Source organism: Lycorma delicatula, chromosome 6 (genome assembly GCF_047948215.1).
Source record: "Lycorma delicatula isolate Av1 chromosome 6, ASM4794821v1, whole genome shotgun sequence".
NCBI classification, from domain to species: domain Eukaryota; kingdom Metazoa; phylum Arthropoda; class Insecta; order Hemiptera; family Fulgoridae; genus Lycorma; species Lycorma delicatula.
This window is the reverse complement of record NC_134460.1, coordinates 122,193,861-122,212,793: the sequence shown is the minus strand read 5'-3', so window position 1 is coordinate 122,212,793 and position 18,933 is coordinate 122,193,861. Positions and strand designations below refer to the sequence as shown.

The following is an 18,933-nucleotide window of genomic DNA, read 5'->3' as shown; positions in this document are numbered from 1 at the left end:
TCTAGTGCTAGTCGTTTCATTTCAGTATACCCTCTACATCCTACATCCCTAACAATTTGTTTTACATATTCCAAACGTGGCCTGCCTACACAATTTTTCCCTTCTACCTGTCCTTCCAAAATTAAAGCGACTATTCCAGGATGCCTTAGTATGTGGCCTATAAGTCTGTCTCTTCTTTTAAGTATATTTTTCCAAATGCTTCTTTCTTCATCTATTTGCCGCAATACCTCTTCATTTGTCACTTTATCCACCCATCTGATTTTTAACATTCTCCTATAGCACCACATTTCAAAAGCTTCTAACCTTTTCTTCTCAGATACTCCGATTGTCCAAGTTTCACTTCCATATAAAGCGACACTCCAAACATACACTTTCAAAAATCATTTCCTGACATTTAAATTAATTTTTGATGTAAACAACTTATATTACTTACTGAAGGCTCGTTTAGCTTGTGCTATTCGGCATTTTATATCGCTCCTCCTTCGTCCATCTTTAGTAATTCTACTTCCCAAATAACAAAATTCTTCTACCTCCATAATCTTTTCTCCTCCTATTTTCACATTCAGTGGTCCATCTTTGTTATTTCTACTACATTTCATTACTTTTGTTTTGTTCTTGTTTATTTTCATGCGATAGTTCTTGCGTAGGACTTCATCTATGCCGTTCATTGTTTCTTCTAAATCCTTTTTATTCAAGGCTAGAATTACTATATCATCAGCAAATCGTAGCATCTTTATCTTTTCACCTTGTACTGTTACTCCGAATCTAAATTGTTCTTTAACATCATTAACTGCTAGTTCCATGTAAAGATTAAAAAGTAACGGAGATAGGGAACATCCTTGTCGGACTCCCTTTCTTATTATGGCTTCTTTCTTATGTTCTTCAATTGCTACTGTTGGTGTTTGGTTCCTGTACATGTTAGCAATTGTTCTTCTATCTCTGTATTTGAACCCTAATTTTTTTAAAATGCTGAACATTTTATTCCAGTCTATGTTATCGAATGCCTTTTCTAGGTCTATAAACGCCAAGTATGTTGGTTTGTTTTTCTTTAATCTTCCTTCTACTATTAATCTGAGGCCTAAAATTGCTTCCCTTGTCCCTATACTTTTCCTGAAACCAAATTGGTCTTCTCCTAACACTTCCTCCACTCTCCTCTCAATTCTTCTGTATAGAATTCTAGTTAAGATTTTTGATGCATGACTAGTTAAACTAATTGTTCTGTATTCTTCACATTTTTCTGCCCCTGATTTCTTTGGTATCATTACTATAACACTTTTTTTGAAGTCTGACGGAAATTCCCCTTTTTCATAAATATTACACACCAGTTTGTATAATCTATCAATCGCCTCCTCCCCTGCACTGCGCAGTAATTCTACAGGTATTCCGTCTATTCCAGGAGCCTTTCTGCCATTTAAATCTTTTAATGCTCTCTTAAATTCAGATCTCAGTATTGTTTCTCCCATTTCATCCTCCTCAACTTCCTCTTCTTCCTCTATAAAACCATTTTCTAATTCATTTCCTCCGTATAACTCTTCAATATATTCCACCCATCTATCGACTTTACCTTTCGTATTATATATAGGTGTACCATCTTTGTTTAACACATTATTAGATTTTAATTTATGTACCCCAAAATTTTCCTTAACTTTCCTGTATGCTCCGTCTATTTTACCAATGTTCATTTCTCTTTCCACTTCTGAACACTTTTCTTTAATCCACTCTTCTTTCGCCAGTTTGCACTTCCTGTTTATAGCATTTCTTAATTGCCGATAGTTCCTTTTACTTTCTTCATCACTAGCATTCTTATATTTTCTACGTTCATCCATCAGCTGCAATATATCGTCTGAAACCCAAGGTTTTCTACCAGTTCTCTTTATTCCGCCTAAGTTTGCTTCTGCTGATTTAAGAATTTCCTTTTTAACATTCTCCCATTCTTCTTCTACATTTTCTACCTTATCTTTTTTACTCAGACCTCTTGCGATGTCCTCCTCAAAAATCTTCTTTACCTCCTCTTCCTCAATCTTCTCTAAATTCCACCGATTCATCTGACACCTTTTCTTCAGGTTTTTAAACCCCAATCTACATTTCATTATCACCAAATTATGGTCGCTATCAATGTCTGCTCCAGGGTAAGTTTTGCAGTCCACGAGTTGATTTCTAAATCTTTGCTTAACCATGATATAATCTATCTGATACCTTGCAGTATCGCCTGGCTTTTTCCAAGTGTATATTCTTCTATTATGATTTTTAAATTGGGTGTTGGCAATTACTAAATTATACTTCGTGCAAAACTCTATAAGTCGGTCCCCTCTTTCATTCCTTTTGCCCAGCCCGTATTCACCCACTATATTTCCTTCCTTGCCTTTTCCAATGCTTGCATTCCAATCCCCAACTATTATTAAATTTTCATCTCCTTTTACGTGTTTAATTGCTTCATCAATCTCTTCGTATACACATTCTATCTCATCATCATCATGGGCGCTTGTAGGCATATAGACGTTAACAATCGTAAGAACAACTAATATATATAAAAATTATCATATAGATATTTTCATTTAAAATAATATATATACAAAAAATAGGATCATTTAAAGACTTATTAAAATAAGTCTACAATTTGACAGTTAAATAAAATTTTTAATGCAGTGCATTGAACTAAAACATTCCCACAATAATAAATTATTGTAAACAGTTTTCTTGTTTCACCTTGGCCTCAGAAGATACAAGGATAACCTTCAATTTTACACAACTATATCGACAAATTAAAGAAAAACTATAAACAGAAGTATTTTGAACAACTTAAATAAATTGTTAATTAAAGCTAATATAATAAAACTAAATTAACTAAAAAATCTAATTAAGTAAAAAAATAAGTATACTGAGTGACTGAAGCATATTAAAAAAAGTTACGATTTTAATGAATACAATTATGTTTGAAACTACCTAGTAGTTTCTTAATATCTCCATTAACATCTTTTATGATAGTTTCAATATCACATAAACTATCAATAACTTTAACATCCGGATTTAATTTCAATGCTACTTCTTTACTTTTTAAATATTCCGGCCAGACGCATTTATCAAAGTAGCCAGGTACATCAGGAGGATCATATGTTCGTTTTAAACGACGTTCTAAACAAATTTCGTATGTAAGCGTTAAAAAATATTTTTTATCACACAATCTTGATACGTCTTCATCGCAAAGAATAAGAAGTCCTTCAATTATTAAAATATTTGGCTCAATTTCACTCCTCCTGAAATCAGATAGATTTGTAAGAATTAAAAAATTATATCAATAACTATTGTGAGTTTTATGTACTTGTTTGTTTTGTTTCTGGAATGACTTGTGTACTAAACTTACACTGCCTTTCTCAGCACAGAAAAAGGAGTCCAATAAGAAGTCGTGCACACAAATTTATAGAAAAATTTTATATTGCGTGACCAACAGCAGCAGTAGTATCAGCTTAACCTACAGTGGGTATGACTACATTTTTCTGAACTGGCTGATCAGAATTTCTTAACAAACTTAATTAATAATATGATAACCATATAGTTAGCAGAGGTTATAGAAAGAAAAAAAAAACATAGAAGATTGTTTGTTTGTGTTGTCTAAGGCAACAATGTAGGACATTCAAGATGTCTGGACGAGGCCCACAGCAAAGGTAAAAGCTGAGTTTAAGAATCATCGATGTAAATGTCTACCGAGGCATTTATATCGGTGGCTTCCCAACAAGGTCTGGCTTAATACTGTGAGATGTAAAAAGTTAGAGAGCAAAAGACAACTGCCGTTAAAGCCCATCAGGGCTATGAATGGGGGCGAGTGTATTCCCCTACGTGGTTGGAATTTTTGTGTTGTCTTCATGGCTAGGAACAGAGGGGCTGTGTAGTGACCAGACACGCTGCGAGGCAGGTGTTCTTCTCCCTCACGGGGGGGGGGGGGGGAATTGAGATGTTTGTGTTATCTCCTAACAAACAAAAACAATCCAAAGTTCCATTTAAAAAAAAAAACTAAGACCAAGATTTTGTCAGAAAATTAATCTAAAAATGATTGGAGTTGTATTTCCAAGTACTATTTTGCATACTCCTCAATTTCATAAATTACCGTTTTTATAGTTAGTAGATAATAATTATACTTTTAAATAATTCCATTTAAGTAATTTTGATCATGGTTGGAACGACCATAACTTTTTCACATATAAGTTTATATATCGAAGTGATAGACGTAAGGGAAGTGCATATTGTAAATATGCACATATAGATATAACATTATACCCAAATTAAATTTTTGTTAATAATGCTTGCAGACAATACAACTCTTGCAAAAAAATTACATCCAAATAACTACTGTTAGGAAAGATGACATTAGAATAACAATACTTTACGTACTGTATTATGTTTGATGGTATAACAATAATGATTGTAGGCAGCTTCACATTACTTGACAACAATTTCAATTTGTTCATCACATCGATTGACTGGATGATTTCTATTATTATTCTCAAAAAAGAAACTCTGATTTGTTTTGTGCTTCAGATTCAGGAAATACAGCCAAATGGTTTTTGAAAAATGAATAGCAAATTAGATTACTCATTGCTACCTTTAAAAAATACAATCTTATTTTTTTTTATATATTGAGGTTTTGACAAAGCTGATACAATTTTTTTGCGGCATACAGTCAGTAAAAATAAATTTTAATTAAAAAATATATTATACATAGTGTTTGGAAAGTCGCTGTGCAGTATGCTTAAGAATTATGCGGTGGATTCTGTTCTTTCGCCGTTGGTTGCCCTGTCGGTTCGTTGGGTGTTGCTCAGTAATAAACCAAGACATTAGTTGTTGAGTTTGATTGAATGTGCTTCATTTCGCTTTGTTTATCAGAATCAGTACTGGAAAGAAATCTAATGGTGCTTTCGATAGAGGAATGCATTTTTTTGTTGTTGAACATGTCTTTCGTGAAGGTGACAAGTATAATAATTTAGTGAAGGTTTTCTAAAAAGTTTTCAAAAAACTCCTGTTTCTCACCACAATGTATGTAATTCAAACTCTTATCAAATAATTTTGGGCAACAAGGTTTGTTGAAGACGCTGATCGAAGTAGATCACCTAAACTAAACGAACAGAAGCTGCTTGATATTTCAGATGCTATGACTGAAGCTTTATGTGCTGTTCAGCACAAAAAGCTGTAACGAAAGAACTGAAACTTTTTCTTCCACTTATAAGATGATAATGTTATTAATTTTTTTTTAATTTATGGTGGGAGTGGAGAGATGCATGGGTCATAGCTCAATAAAGGTGTTTGAAAAGTAAAACTTTTCTTAATTATTCCTTTTCAATGCAACAAAAATAAATGGAGAAAATTTTTGTTGGAAAAAATTTTCTCCATTTTTTCCAAGGGGGGCCATCCCCTTTCAGTGTTAGTTTTACTAACTTTGTTTTGATTTAATGATCAGACTAAATACTCTTTTAGGGTTAAAACCAGCAATACTGATACTATTCAATGCTACTTTTAAAAATTCAATCTTATATCGCGTATATGTTGAGGTTTTGAAATGGCTGATATATTTTTTGTGGCATACAGTCAGTAGAAATAATTTTAATTAAAGAATGTATTATATAACAAACAATTTGTTAGTTACAACAGGGAATTATGTTTTTTAATTATAAAATTATGACATGTAAAAAAAAAAATTAAACAAATACTGGCTTTTAATTATTTTACTTATTATTAAGCATTTATATATAAACTACACTGTACTTATTAAGCAAATTATAGATCATTATTATCAATTATGAAAATAACTTAACAAGCTGATATTCAGAAAAATCTATTTTTGTAACAAGTACATCAAGAGATAAACTAAACTGGGCTTTTATAAATAATTAATAAATATTACTTTGCTCCCTGCTTCTGTAAAAAGACCATTCTGATTCATTTAAGGAAAAGGCCAACCAACTTATGTATTAATAAGCATTCTGACTTTTAGATCATTGGTCTTGAGAACAATTCCTGGCAAGGTTCTGTACATTTTTCATCTCCTATTTAACCCACCTAACTGAATGTATGTCTCAGTTGGTCAAAATTAATTAAAAATAAAAAAGTTAAGGAGTCAAATAAAAATATTCAATTTTTTACACTGTTGTGATGTAGTAAATTTTTAATAAAAACTTAAATTTAATTCAAATTTATCATCATACTTAATTTAATTACTCATAACAACTACTCTAGTCAGATTTACAATATGTTATTACTCCATAAACATTCCACAAAGTTTGCAAGTTATATTTCATTAGTCATACGATAAATACCCTCATTTTCAACCCGCTAATTCATAAACACAATATAGATATCATTGGCTGATAGTATTCAAAATCAGCTCTGTAGGAAAAACCTACCATTACAATATATTCTTTTAGTTTACTATATGATGTACTTACATAAGTAAGATACTTTACAAGTACCTCTATAATATAATACGTGCATAAGTGTACCTTTATATATAAGGTTCTTCATTTACTTTATAGGTACTTTACCGTAAATTAGTGATAATAATTTAATATAATTCAATCACTGTCCCTGGGGTTTCTAACATAAAATGTGATTTTTTTTCATCAATTCTTTAACAACAATGTTTAATAGTAATGTTTGAATGTTACTCTTTTTGTAAAATGAACATCTACAAATGAAATTCAATATTTAAACAAAGCTAATATGCTTTATTCCAAACATAGTCAAAATAAATTAATTTAGGTTTAAAAATGTATTATAACAAATGCATTTATCACTTACAAAAGGGAGATGTTAAGTATAAATACAATAAATACTTAATCTGAACTCTTCATTTTTTCAACTCTTCTCCTCAACTCTAACTCTAATATTAACCCTAACATCTCTCCACAGAGTAAATTTGTATCTGAAAAGGTATGGATAACTCACAAAACTTATAGCTAATTGACTAAAGTACTGAAAACGCAGCATAGATTTTGACCTTGCACGAGGCACCCGCTGTCCAAACCTGTTTCCGACAATTAGATTATTTGTTATGTTGATCCTAAGCATATCTACTATGGTATATTAAAGTAAGATCAAAATTTAAATTGATCAAGTAAATGCTCAGAATTGCCTTAAAGAAATCACATGGAACTAAAATCATAAAAAAATACAAAGCATTCTACACAATGGTAATGTATAAATTCTCACTGACTGAGTGAAGCAAGGTCCTAATTTACTGATGTACGATTGTGATGCAGTTATGATGAAACACATTTTCTGATTTTATTAAATTTTACAACAAATTTCCTTACTATTACGGAGATGGAATGACATGAAATTTTTCTCAAAATGGAAGACAATACAGCTCTAGCCCTTGTGATCTGAAAGAAAATAATTTAAGTTACTTCATCAAATTTCAAAGCCATCTCCATCCAGTCGAACGAATAAATAAATTATGAAGGAAGAATGTCAACAGTTATTAACAGATTTACTATTCGATGGGCGTTCTTTGTACACAATACTTTGTAAATACAACTCTATTGTGAGGTTATTATATTTTCTGATTAACAAAATCTACTGAAATTAATTGGAAAACATGAAAAACTCAAAACCACTTACAATTTTTTTTTTACTCAAAATGCTAACTAGATGTTAAACAGTAGGTGGATATTGAGAAAATAGTGTTCATAATAAAATAATAACAAATATTGACAAATAAGTAACACCCTCTAAAAAATGGATTTTTAACAGTGTTTTGTCAAACAGTTACTGATATTATTTAATAAATCTATAATGGTTCAGAATCATAAAAAACCAAAGTTTTGAATAACATCTAAATTTAGAAACAAATAAAATTTATCCTACTGAAAACAATATAACTTAATACACCCGCAATAAAATAATATATATATTTATGTTGTAAAATTTAATAAAATCAGAAAATGTGTTTCATCATACTGCATCACAATCGTACATCAATAAATTAGGACCCTGCTTCACTCAGTCAGTGAGAATTTATACATTACCATTGTGTAGAATGCTTTATATTTTTTTATGATTTTAATTCCATGTGATTTCTTTAAGGCAATTCTTTTTTAAACATGTACTTAATTGACTTACCTATTAAGCGTAGTTGTGATGTCACTTTTCATCTTATGCATATCAAAAGCAGTAAGAATATCCCAGTTAAAATGATTTAATTCTGGTATAAGAACATGTTTATCACTGTCTACCGGTAAAAAATAATCGTCTTGATTTAATATAACGGAGCTTGGATATAGTTTATGAAGAGCAGTAGCTAAAGTAGATTTTCCTCCGCATGTTACTCCTGATATACCAATCACTATCCAATTTTTATGTGCCATATTTAATTGCAAATATAATTAACTATATGAATACCGAACGTTAAACCACATTCTGAGTAAATAATGTACACAGAGATTAAAGTTAAGAGGTTATTAACTAACCTACAAACGCCGCACACACATCGTCGTCGATAACTGCGAGAGAAATGTTATCTATATAGTAACATGCCGTACTTCCATATTTTATTAACTCATTGAGCAACCAACGATGAATATTGAGATGAAAACGGACTTCATTACTACCACGGGTTCAGAAAAGAACTCGGCTACAGGTTTTATCGCGGGTATATTACGTTATACCACTATATTACTGTAAACCCGAAAATACCCTAGTCGATCTAATCCAGTATTATCTAATATAAATGACCCAACTTAATAATTTGTATTATAGTATCATTAGAAAAGTGTATTTTCACATAATAATAAATTCTATAGAAAATAATGATTTGTACAGCATAATTATTAAACAACATATTACAATGTTAATAAATCCTCGAATGAGTTAATGTATTTAAATAGTGTATTGATTATGGGCAGTTCCGTTAACACATCGTTCCGTATAATACATCATAACTATTCTGATTTAAAAAATAAAGATATTACTTTGACTGCATTGGATTCTCGTGACTGCTGTATTCTGAAACCAATTTAATCAGTGTTCACCTTTAGTGTTTGAAAGAATTTGAACTCATATCTTGGCTGACCTCAACGAGTTCATTAAAGAGCTACGAAAGGCAATCTTTGGCTCCACGTGTTAGCCTACTATTTCAGAGAATAAAAGAATGATACACCTAGAAAGTTTCGATAGTGTACTTCATATATTTACTCTTACAACAGTTTTTTTTTTAAATTCACTATTTAAATGCAGGCTTAGATAAGCACGATAGTAAATTAGAATGTTGTTTAACTTGGCAACATCTGAGATGAAAAGCAATTGCACTGGCTGTTAACATCAGCCTGTGATATACAACTATTACTTGAAAAGTCATTACTAGAAAATTATCCTACTTTTATATAATCATCTGAGAAAGTACAGGTCTATTGTTATAACTTCAGTATACATTAAGCTGAGTATTACGTTAACGAAGTATGAGTACAAAATAACTGGTCAAAAGTTTTTACCCAACCCTTTGACTTTGGAAACAGCAATCAGGATGGAACATTAACCTATATCTTAATGGACCAATACGTCAAGGTTGGTAGCGGGTAGCTATGATTAAAGGATGTGGCACAGAAGCGTCTCATTCCTGCACAGATTTGTACACTGGATCTGTCTAGAAGACAAATCCATTGTTGAGCATATGCAGATAGACAGGCAATGAACAATTTGTTAATACCTTTATTTCCGCATTTAGTACAGTGAGAATATTCAGTTAAAAGAGAAAATGATTATTTTTTATCAGTGTGGAATGTTGTTTGTTCTGCTCATACGAAAGGGATAACAAAAACAAAACTATAGTCAAACCTCTCTAATTCGAATCTCAAGGACAAATTTGTTTTTCGATTTAGGGAGTTTTTTGTTTAGAGTGGTAAGAAGTAATAATGAAACAAAAACTGTACAGAAAATGCCATAATTTAATAAAAATTTATGTTAATCTATAATACTTTACAACAGTATTAAATTAGATTAAAAAAGATAAAATGTGTATAGTATTATGCAAAAATTAAAAAAAAGAAAAATAATGAAATACAGTAAACATACCTTTAATTATTTCTTGAAAAGTCTGTAATTTTTTTTTTTGAGTTTTCTTCTAGCAGTTTGAAAACCAAGGGCATTTTCAATTTTCACCAATGCACTAAATATACCATCTTCTACTTTCGACGAATGTTCAAGGCTATTTATTGCTGACTTCGTGTCTTTTTCTGTAATTGTAATTTCTACTTGTTCCTATCTTGTTCTTCATCGAAATCCTTATCACTGGTTGAATGTGACAGACGCGGTATCATCATCGGTTGGAATGACAATAATTGCAATACCATCATCAAAAAGTGCGAACAAATCAAATGAAAATTTGATTTCCGTTGGTTCCCATGGTCAAGGGACCAAAAAAATATTGTCTAATATTCGAATTAGAGAGATTTGTCTATAGTTTGTTTTTGAAATTTACGAACAAACGTGAGGATTTAATGAAGATTTTTCAAGGGGATAAAGTATATATACGATTTAGGAAGTTATTCAAATTAAGGAGATTCGATTTAGGGAGGTTTGACTGTAGTCAAAATTGTGGAATTTATGACTTAACTAATGATAGAAGAAAACAAGAAATTTGACAAAAAAAATTACTACTTTGAGAAGTAAGTAGTATAGATTATTTAAAGAACCTGAAATAAATAAGGAGGCTTCAACAAATAATTTTCCAAAAATATTTATTAACTGCAAAAGATCTTTTGTTGCTGGTAATTACTAAATTGAATGCAACAACACTTCAATGTGAAGTACTATAGTACATCAGAGCCTACCTAGAAAGGTACTTTCACCTCTACTTACAGCTGCACATCTAACAATCACATCTATCTCCGCAACAGCATTGCTATATCTGGTAGAACGATACAAGGTTTAAGAGCTCACATGCTTATTTGTCTGTGCTCATTGACAATGAACAGCAGAAAGCAGATCAATTATGGTGAGAACATAGACATATATGTGGATTTGTGATATTCAATTGTCCATACCCGATGGGCAAATCCACCTTATAAATATATATGATGGCGTATCGACGTCTCGACAAGAAATATATTCCAAGTCCTCACATAGACAATTATAAGGGGATCAGTTTTTCTAATTTTTCTGACTTCCTGTTCGTCCAAGACGTAAACCCCCCCCGGATCACCACCGATCAGGGCCTTTGCTATCTCCTGACCCAATATCCAAAAATCCCCTAAATTCCCCCCCCCCCCCGCCAAAAAAAATCTTTGGAGAAAATTTTCAGAAGAAAAAATCCTTCTTTTTTATGGTGGCATATTTTTTGGCGGTGTTCTAAGTCAGAAATGGCCTGAAACGCCTAGCAATGAAAGGATTTTCACATGGCGTCAATTTTTTTGGGGAGGGTTTTTTTGGGGTTGTTTGGATTAAAGGTCAGGAGATAGCGGAGGCTCGGATCGGTGGAGATCAGGGGTGGCTTTGGTCTGGGACGAACAAGAAGTGAGAAAAATTAGAAAAAGTGATCCCCCTTATAATTGTCTCAGTGAGGAATTTGAATATGCTTCGTGTTCGAGACAACATTACGCCGACTAGCCGCCTAACAGCCAAACGGTCACTGAGGAGCATCGTCGTGCTCTTCTCCGAGGTAAGCGAAGTCTTATGTTGATGACCCTTTATTTCGAGTATCTTACACGCTCTAGGGGCTTGGAATTCAACCTCCGTCCACGAGACTCCCTCGAACAGCAGGAGACCATCGTCAGAATAAGCCACGACGCGACCCGCTTTGACCAACCTCAGCGGCAGAAGTGAATCAAACTCCACCACTCACAATAACATCCTAACACTGCTCTGTACAGTATCATCATACCCAATTCATGGCTGCCCATGAATTCGTCCCACCAAAACAAAAACCGACGCCCATCATTTTACCTGCTTAGGTTGGCAACTCACCAGGTACATTACGTACCTGCAAATTATGTTTTGCTAAAAAGCCCTCAATTAATTCACCGCCACCATCGGTGAAGCCGCTATGCCACGAAAGTGACTTAACGTTCACTTCCGCACAAACAGGAAATCGACTGGCATCTGAGGATCGTAGGATTTTATACCAGACCTCAAGATGACGTTCAGCAGGATATTTATATTGAAAAAATGAACTTGCAACATACAGATAGATGCAAGTTCTGTTCATTCACACGACAAAACCGAGTTGATCTTTTGCGAACTGTTTCATGAAGTTCGTTTCTGCGCAGTGCAACCGACATGCTATCAGAACCAAAATCAAATCTTTTCCAACGAGAACAATTTGGCAGTTCACCAGATACAACATAGGATTCTGCAACAAGACAACATCAAACCCCTACGCAATGCGGTCTCTCAAACTTAAATCTGTGCAATGTAATCCCCTGCGCATTTAATTACCAAATTTTAACCATCTAACTATAATAAATTGTAATACATTATGACAGCCCACTTGTAACTCGCAATATACCGTATTTATTCGAGTAGGCCCCGCTCCAGAATAAGCCCCGTACCTCGATTTTCCGGACTGAAAATCTAAAAAAAAAATCTTGTATGTACCGGTATTTTAAAGTGCATTGAATATGATAATAAAAAACGTAAATACGAAAATATTCAGAAAGTAAAGCATTTAATTCATTCGTTTAAATTGCAATATTAATATTACATTAATAATAAATTACCGTAAGTACTAGTTTAGTTCAGAATCAGTAGGCCAGTAAAACGAAAAGAAAGTATCATGTTTAACAGGATCATTTCAATACACTTTTTAATATGGGATTTTATTTTTAATTAATCACATTCGCCGTCCAATATCTGTAGAAGAGTTACCGCTAGTCTCCACGGCGCAAAGGTCTTCACTACCATCAAGTTCATTAGAAATTCCTCATTTTTTAAACTTCTCGTTACTAATTCCGTGGAAATAACTTCTCAAGCATCTTTTATCCAAAGACAAATCTGGTTAAAATCTGGGCGACTTTATTAGTCGTATGCCCCCGATAACTATCCATTACTAGTATACCGGAATTTTTTTTATTAAGTAAATCTCTTGATCGCTTTTGCCACACACACCTGATCCAATCTAAAATTATGGTTTCGTCCATCCAACCTGATTCCTGTGTTCTGATAATAATTCCATTTACCTGTACGGTAGGAAGAACTTTTATTTTAAAAACAATGTACCGAAGTAATTTTGATCCATCAGACGTAATGCAAAGCATAACACTGCACCTTTGTTTTTCATTACCACCAGTGTGAATCGTAACACTTTTTTCACCTTTTTGTTTACGGTTTTGTCATGCCATTTCATAATATACGGAGTTTGATCAGCGTTTCCTATTTGAGAAGGCAAATAGCCATTATCTTTTCTAAGATTTATTATGTATTTGTGAAAATGTAATATTTTTTTGTTCATAAGCGTCTGGAAGTCGTTGAGAAATGGTCGCCTTTCGTCTTATTCACAAATCATTTCGTGCAAAACATCGTGTTATCCATCCACGGCTTGCTTTAAAATCAACTTTGTTCAATGATTTACCGATTTCACGAGCATATGATTAAAACATTTCTGTCGTGACAGCATAACCGCATTTCCTTTTTTCCATAACAAAACCATACATTTTTTTTCTATGTTTGTATATTTTAGTTATAAGCCCCAAAAATCACTTTTATTACCAGTGCCTTTCACCAGGATTTGTTTCTTCTTACGCCAGACTCGAATGCAGCTTTCATCTACGTCGAATTTTCTTTCTGCCGCCCGATTTCCAATTTTTTCAGCCTCTTCTATAACGCGCAGTTTTTCATTTATTGTAAAAGATCGTAGACGCTATCCTTTTGTACTCATTTTAATTCAGTAATTAAAATAAATCACCGTGTTAAAATTTAAAAGATAAACTAAACAGATAAAATGCACGTAACCTTGCATATATACAAACAGTACAATGACTATGGCGAATAGACAAGACAACGATGGGTAACTGATACTGTAACTGTAGTGTCATTAGAACCGGATGCAGCCTATACAGAATGAATCAGTTTTATAAAAATACCGTAACTTCTTTCCTATCGACAATATGAACAGGATGTTAATAATTAAAGATGTATTCTGTATAAGCGGCATCAGGTATTGATAAACGAAAGCCTAATGTAACTATATTTATGTGATTGAATTTAGGTACTTCTAAGAAACATTTACTTTACATAAATTATCCTGGCTAAAGGCTATGTTTCAAGTAAGCTCCGCACCCTTATTTTTTCTCTCCAATTCCAATGAAAAAGTGCGGGGGGTACTCGAATAAATGCAATACTTACTATTTAAAGAGTGCTTATGGTCCTTCCGAAGACAAGTAATGTAAGACTATTTTTTTAGAAATAAAATTTAGTCGATTGGCATTACTGGATGAAGGTTCCAAGGCCTGCGGCTTCATCTGACGTCAGATTCACCATCTGTTGACGAATTACACTCGCGAATGTTGAGAGTGTTTACCATATAAATGCATTTCATAACGTTTCTTCTTTTACATATCCAGACACAACTGGATTTAACCGGTTACAACACACACGATTGTATTAGTGACTCGATAATTATCAAAAAAGTTTCCTTATCGCATCCACTCTTCTTAGAATCGACGACCCAGTTCGCACGTACACACTAACGGCTGTTGCACATGCGGCGATTCAAATTCCTGCACTGCAACTGGACGGTCGACTCTTCACTCGAGCATCGCATCTCGCGCGAAATATCCTACGTTGCTCCGCTGACGTACGCACGCAGACGTCGCCTCCCGGTGCAGTAATCATGACGATCAGGAACATCCTCGAGATCAGGTTGGCAACACTGAGTCTACAGCTGATCATCAATACTACCAACCACATTGGCAACACTGGCGCTAGTAGCGCCACCGACGTCACAAGATGGCAGGCAACCCCCCGACATCTTACTGACGTCAAAATATGGCGACCATTCGACATCTTGGATTCCAATATGGCCGACACCCGCCATCTTCAAATCCAAGATGACCGACCGCCGCCATATTGAATTTTGGCGCTACTACGCCTATTTCCGCACTACTTATATTCTCAGCAGTTCTAATGGTGTTTTCAATATTTATAATGAAGTTTTTTTGTTGACAACGGTTTGTGTGTAACCGTCTCGCTCGTGATTATTTAATGTTAGCGATAACGCAAATTTAGGTCCTTACGGTAAACCTCTTAATTATGTATTCAGGATTGGTAATGTTGATGAATTTTTCGTTGAATTCAATGAAAAAAAAAAAAAAAAAATTTTTTAATATATTTCTTTGATCATTTTAAAACAACTTTCGCATTTGTATTCTTTCCAAATTATAAAACTCAAATAGTTGTGTAGGTAAACTACCCTTTAAGGTATCTATTTCTTTAGAAATATTGAGAGAAAAAAAATTTAATATTTTTTTCAATTTGTACTACATTTTATAAGCAAATTTTTTTTCTTAAAATTATATACAATATTATTGAATTTGTCTCTATTATATTTGCTTTGGAATTCAATACGCTTGACATTGAACTCCATAAATTTTGGAAATATATTATTTGCTCTACCTTTAAGTAAAAATATGTTTCGATTTTTTTATATGTTCGTTTTTTATTTTATTGTACTTCATAACTATACTAGTGATAATTATAATAGTTTCACTAATATAAAAAAAAATACTAGATCTTTTAAAATCAGACCTTCTTGAACAAGTATGACACTGTTTTTCTAATGTTGCTCTGACCACCTCATTAATAATAAACATACTATTTCCGATAATCAAACCAATTTAGAGATTAAGAAATATAATAATAATAATAATAATAAAAGTTTAGAGATTATATATATATATATATATATATATATATTTCAGCATAATTATATATATAAATATAATAGGAAATTCAACTTGATGTATATGAAGACACTTATAAGGGTTATAGTAGATGGCAGCACTTATTCAGATAAAAATAATGATAGTACATAAATCCAATTTAATTTAATTTAAATTCATACAGTACTGTACACTGGGTAGCCACGACACACAGACCCACTGGGTTGGTCTAGTAGTAATCTCTTCATCGTAAATCAGCTGATTTCGAAGTCGGGAGCTCTAAGGTTCAAATCCTAGTGAAGGCAGTTACTTTTATACGGCTTTGAATACTAGATTGTGGATATCAGTGTTCTTTGGTGGTTGGGATCCAATTAACCAACATCTCAGGAATGGTAGACCTGAGACTGTATAAGACTACACTTCATTTGCATTCATACATATCATCTTCTGAAGTAATACCTTATGGTGGCTGCTGAGGCTAAATAGATAAAAGAAGTTGCCAAGATACACAGTATATTTTGTCCTATTTATTTTTAATTTTATCAATTCTGGGTCGTTTTTACGTAGTTTTTAATTTACATAACTTAATTTTTTATATAAATTTAAAAAAGTTTTAAATTGTAATTTTTATTTTAAATTAAAAAAAAATTTGTATAGTTTAATTCTTAATTTTTATTCAATTTTAATATGACAAAAAAATTGAAATTACATATATTATCAAAAAAATTTATATACATATATATTTAAATGTCTTTAAGTTTAGTATGTAGTTAGGTTTAAAAATTACAACTGAAGATGTGGGTTGCCACGAAAGTGCTATTGCAAAGTTATGAAAAAATAAGCGAAGTGTCATCTTATTTACTTTTTAATTTCTGTACTTAGGTGGTTCAAGTTGATTTATATATGCAGTACATTAGTACAGAGGGATATGCGTCTTGAAAAGATAGACTTTACAAAAAAATATATAAATATGTATTAATAAGAATAAATTCAATCAAAAATAAACAACAAAACCTCTCTCTCCAATTCATGTGCTTATCAGTTAAAGATAACTGTAATATATTTTTAAATACATTCTTTAACATGGGCTGCAGAAAGTATGGAAAATTACTAAATGTGTTATTTGTGAAAATACATTTTCACAAATAACTAATATAAGCCAATTTTCCAATAAAGCTCATACAGAATATAAAAACATATCTCATTCTTGCTGTACGTTTTCACCTCATGAGTTCCTGATCATTTGTTCCATTGGCCCCATCTTAGTGACTTTAATAATACCTAAATTAAATAAATTCTATTTAATTTATATGAAAAAACTTGGTTACCTGTTTTTTTTCGTTTTCCAGTTGCCTTCTTTACTGTCAAATTAAATATGGTGGGGGATTACCTTATAACAAATTTGACACTCGTCTTTTTCTAATGTCTAGTAGGTATTTTGGTATGGAGTTTTTTTAATAACGATGTTAATTTGTTATGCTTTTCATACATAGTGGTGGGCTGCATTACTTTTTGTTGAAATAAATAAATTTATTAATAAAAACGGCAGTTCTATTTTTTTTTTAAGATAATCTTTAAAAAATCCAGAATCTTTTTTAGTTACTTTTTAAAATCAGGTGTAAAGTTTTCGTGACTAAATAAAGATATATATATATATTTATAAAATTCATATATATTTATGTATATATATATAGATACATCTTCAAAGGTCTAAAAAAAAAATGATTTTTGTCATGTCGACAAAATTAAATCTTCTAGTTGTTAATAGTATAACAATGCTGTTGATGCAACTCTGTATTTAATTCAGTTATAATATTTAATATTTTATCAAAATTTGCTGAAATCCAGCAAGTACAAGTATCAATTATAATTATATTATTATTCTTGGTACACAAATTAAAGGGTCAATCCAGTGGTTTTATATAAAATCTGACCTGAATAACTGAAAAAAATATAGGTTCCCGAATAATTTGTATTTTTAATAATTTTCAAGAAATTTCAGGTTAAAGACAAAAGATTGGGTGTCAAAAAATAATATTTCATGTTTGACGTAAAATAACTTTGTTAAATAGGTAAAAAAACACATTCAAGTTTTAAACAAAACTTGTAGAGAATTTGATTCTGAGCAAAGTGTACGAATAAATTCCACAGAAAGTAATCGCCCAATTTACTTTTATGCACAGATGTTTCATTTCATTATCTCTTAATTTATAAGTAATAAGCAACTGTTGATTATATTTCGCCACCCCTTTATCATTTTTATTCATAACTAGCTTTTTTTTTTTTAAGTACACATTGAAGTTAATTATCCTTTATAAGAACTTATACTGAACCTGTAATATAATGCATAGTATACAGTGACTTGGAAGCCGGGTCAATTGTAAATTCTGAACAATATACAAAGACCTTCTGTAGATGGTGACTACATAAAAAAAATTAATGTAAGTTTTTGTAGGAAATGACATGTACCTTTAATATGAAATTAAATGTCATATTTGATTCATTTAACTATTTTCATTTGCGATTTGTAAGAGACAGTGTGTTACATGCCTCATTAACTAATTTCAATTATATATATAATGTATCTGTAACTGTACCAAATCATAGATGTACGATACAAGATCGATTTAAAAATTAACAATTTAGGGATAAAATGTCATAGGAATAAATTTTCATATTTTCTACAGTATAAATTATAAATACTATAAGTAATAATATAAATATTTGTATATAATACAAGTAATATATTATATTATACAATAATATGCTTAGCTAATAAACTGTTTAAACACAAGTACAATGTATATACCCTTGTAAATATTCTGATGTAGTGCATATAATAGTACAATTTTTTTAAATTAATTTATATACTTTGATAAATGTTTTTACTTACCTAAAATACGGAAAAATTTTGAGACATAACAAATAAAAGATATGTTAAATTTTTTATACGTAGAATTTTGTTCATAAATTTGTATAATAAAACATGCAATTTTGAGAACAATGAAACGTATGAATGACTAAATTATGAATATAAAATCCAAAGATTGTTAGGTTATTATTATTTTTGGATATC

The 18,933-nt window shown here is 31.6% G+C and overlaps 1 protein-coding gene across 1 annotated transcript; it reads right to left on the bottom strand.

The window, feature by feature from the left end:
* Nucleotides 1-2,223: 2,223 nt before the first annotated feature.
* Nucleotides 2,224-8,684, bottom strand: LOC142326824 (nicotinamide riboside kinase 1). Its single transcript, XM_075369546.1, has 2 exons — nucleotides 8,110-8,684; nucleotides 2,224-3,254 (listed from the first exon to the last, which is right to left on the bottom strand). Exons 1-2 carry the CDS (start codon nucleotides 8,352-8,354, stop codon nucleotides 2,915-2,917), a joined length of 585 nt encoding a protein of 194 aa, XP_075225661.1. The 5' UTR covers nucleotides 8,355-8,684; the 3' UTR covers nucleotides 2,224-2,914.
* Nucleotides 8,685-18,933: the final 10,249 nt, after the last annotated feature.

Excerpts from the sequence above, each read along its gene's own strand:
- LOC142326824 (XM_075369546.1), bottom strand. The coding sequence starts at position 8,354 with ATGGCACATAAAAATTGGATAGTGATTGGTATATCAGGAGTAACATGC. Across the intron at positions 3,255-8,109 it reads ATCACAACTACGCTTAATAG|GAGGAGTGAAATTGAGCCAA; the intron begins GTAAGTCAATTA and ends ATCTGATTTCAG.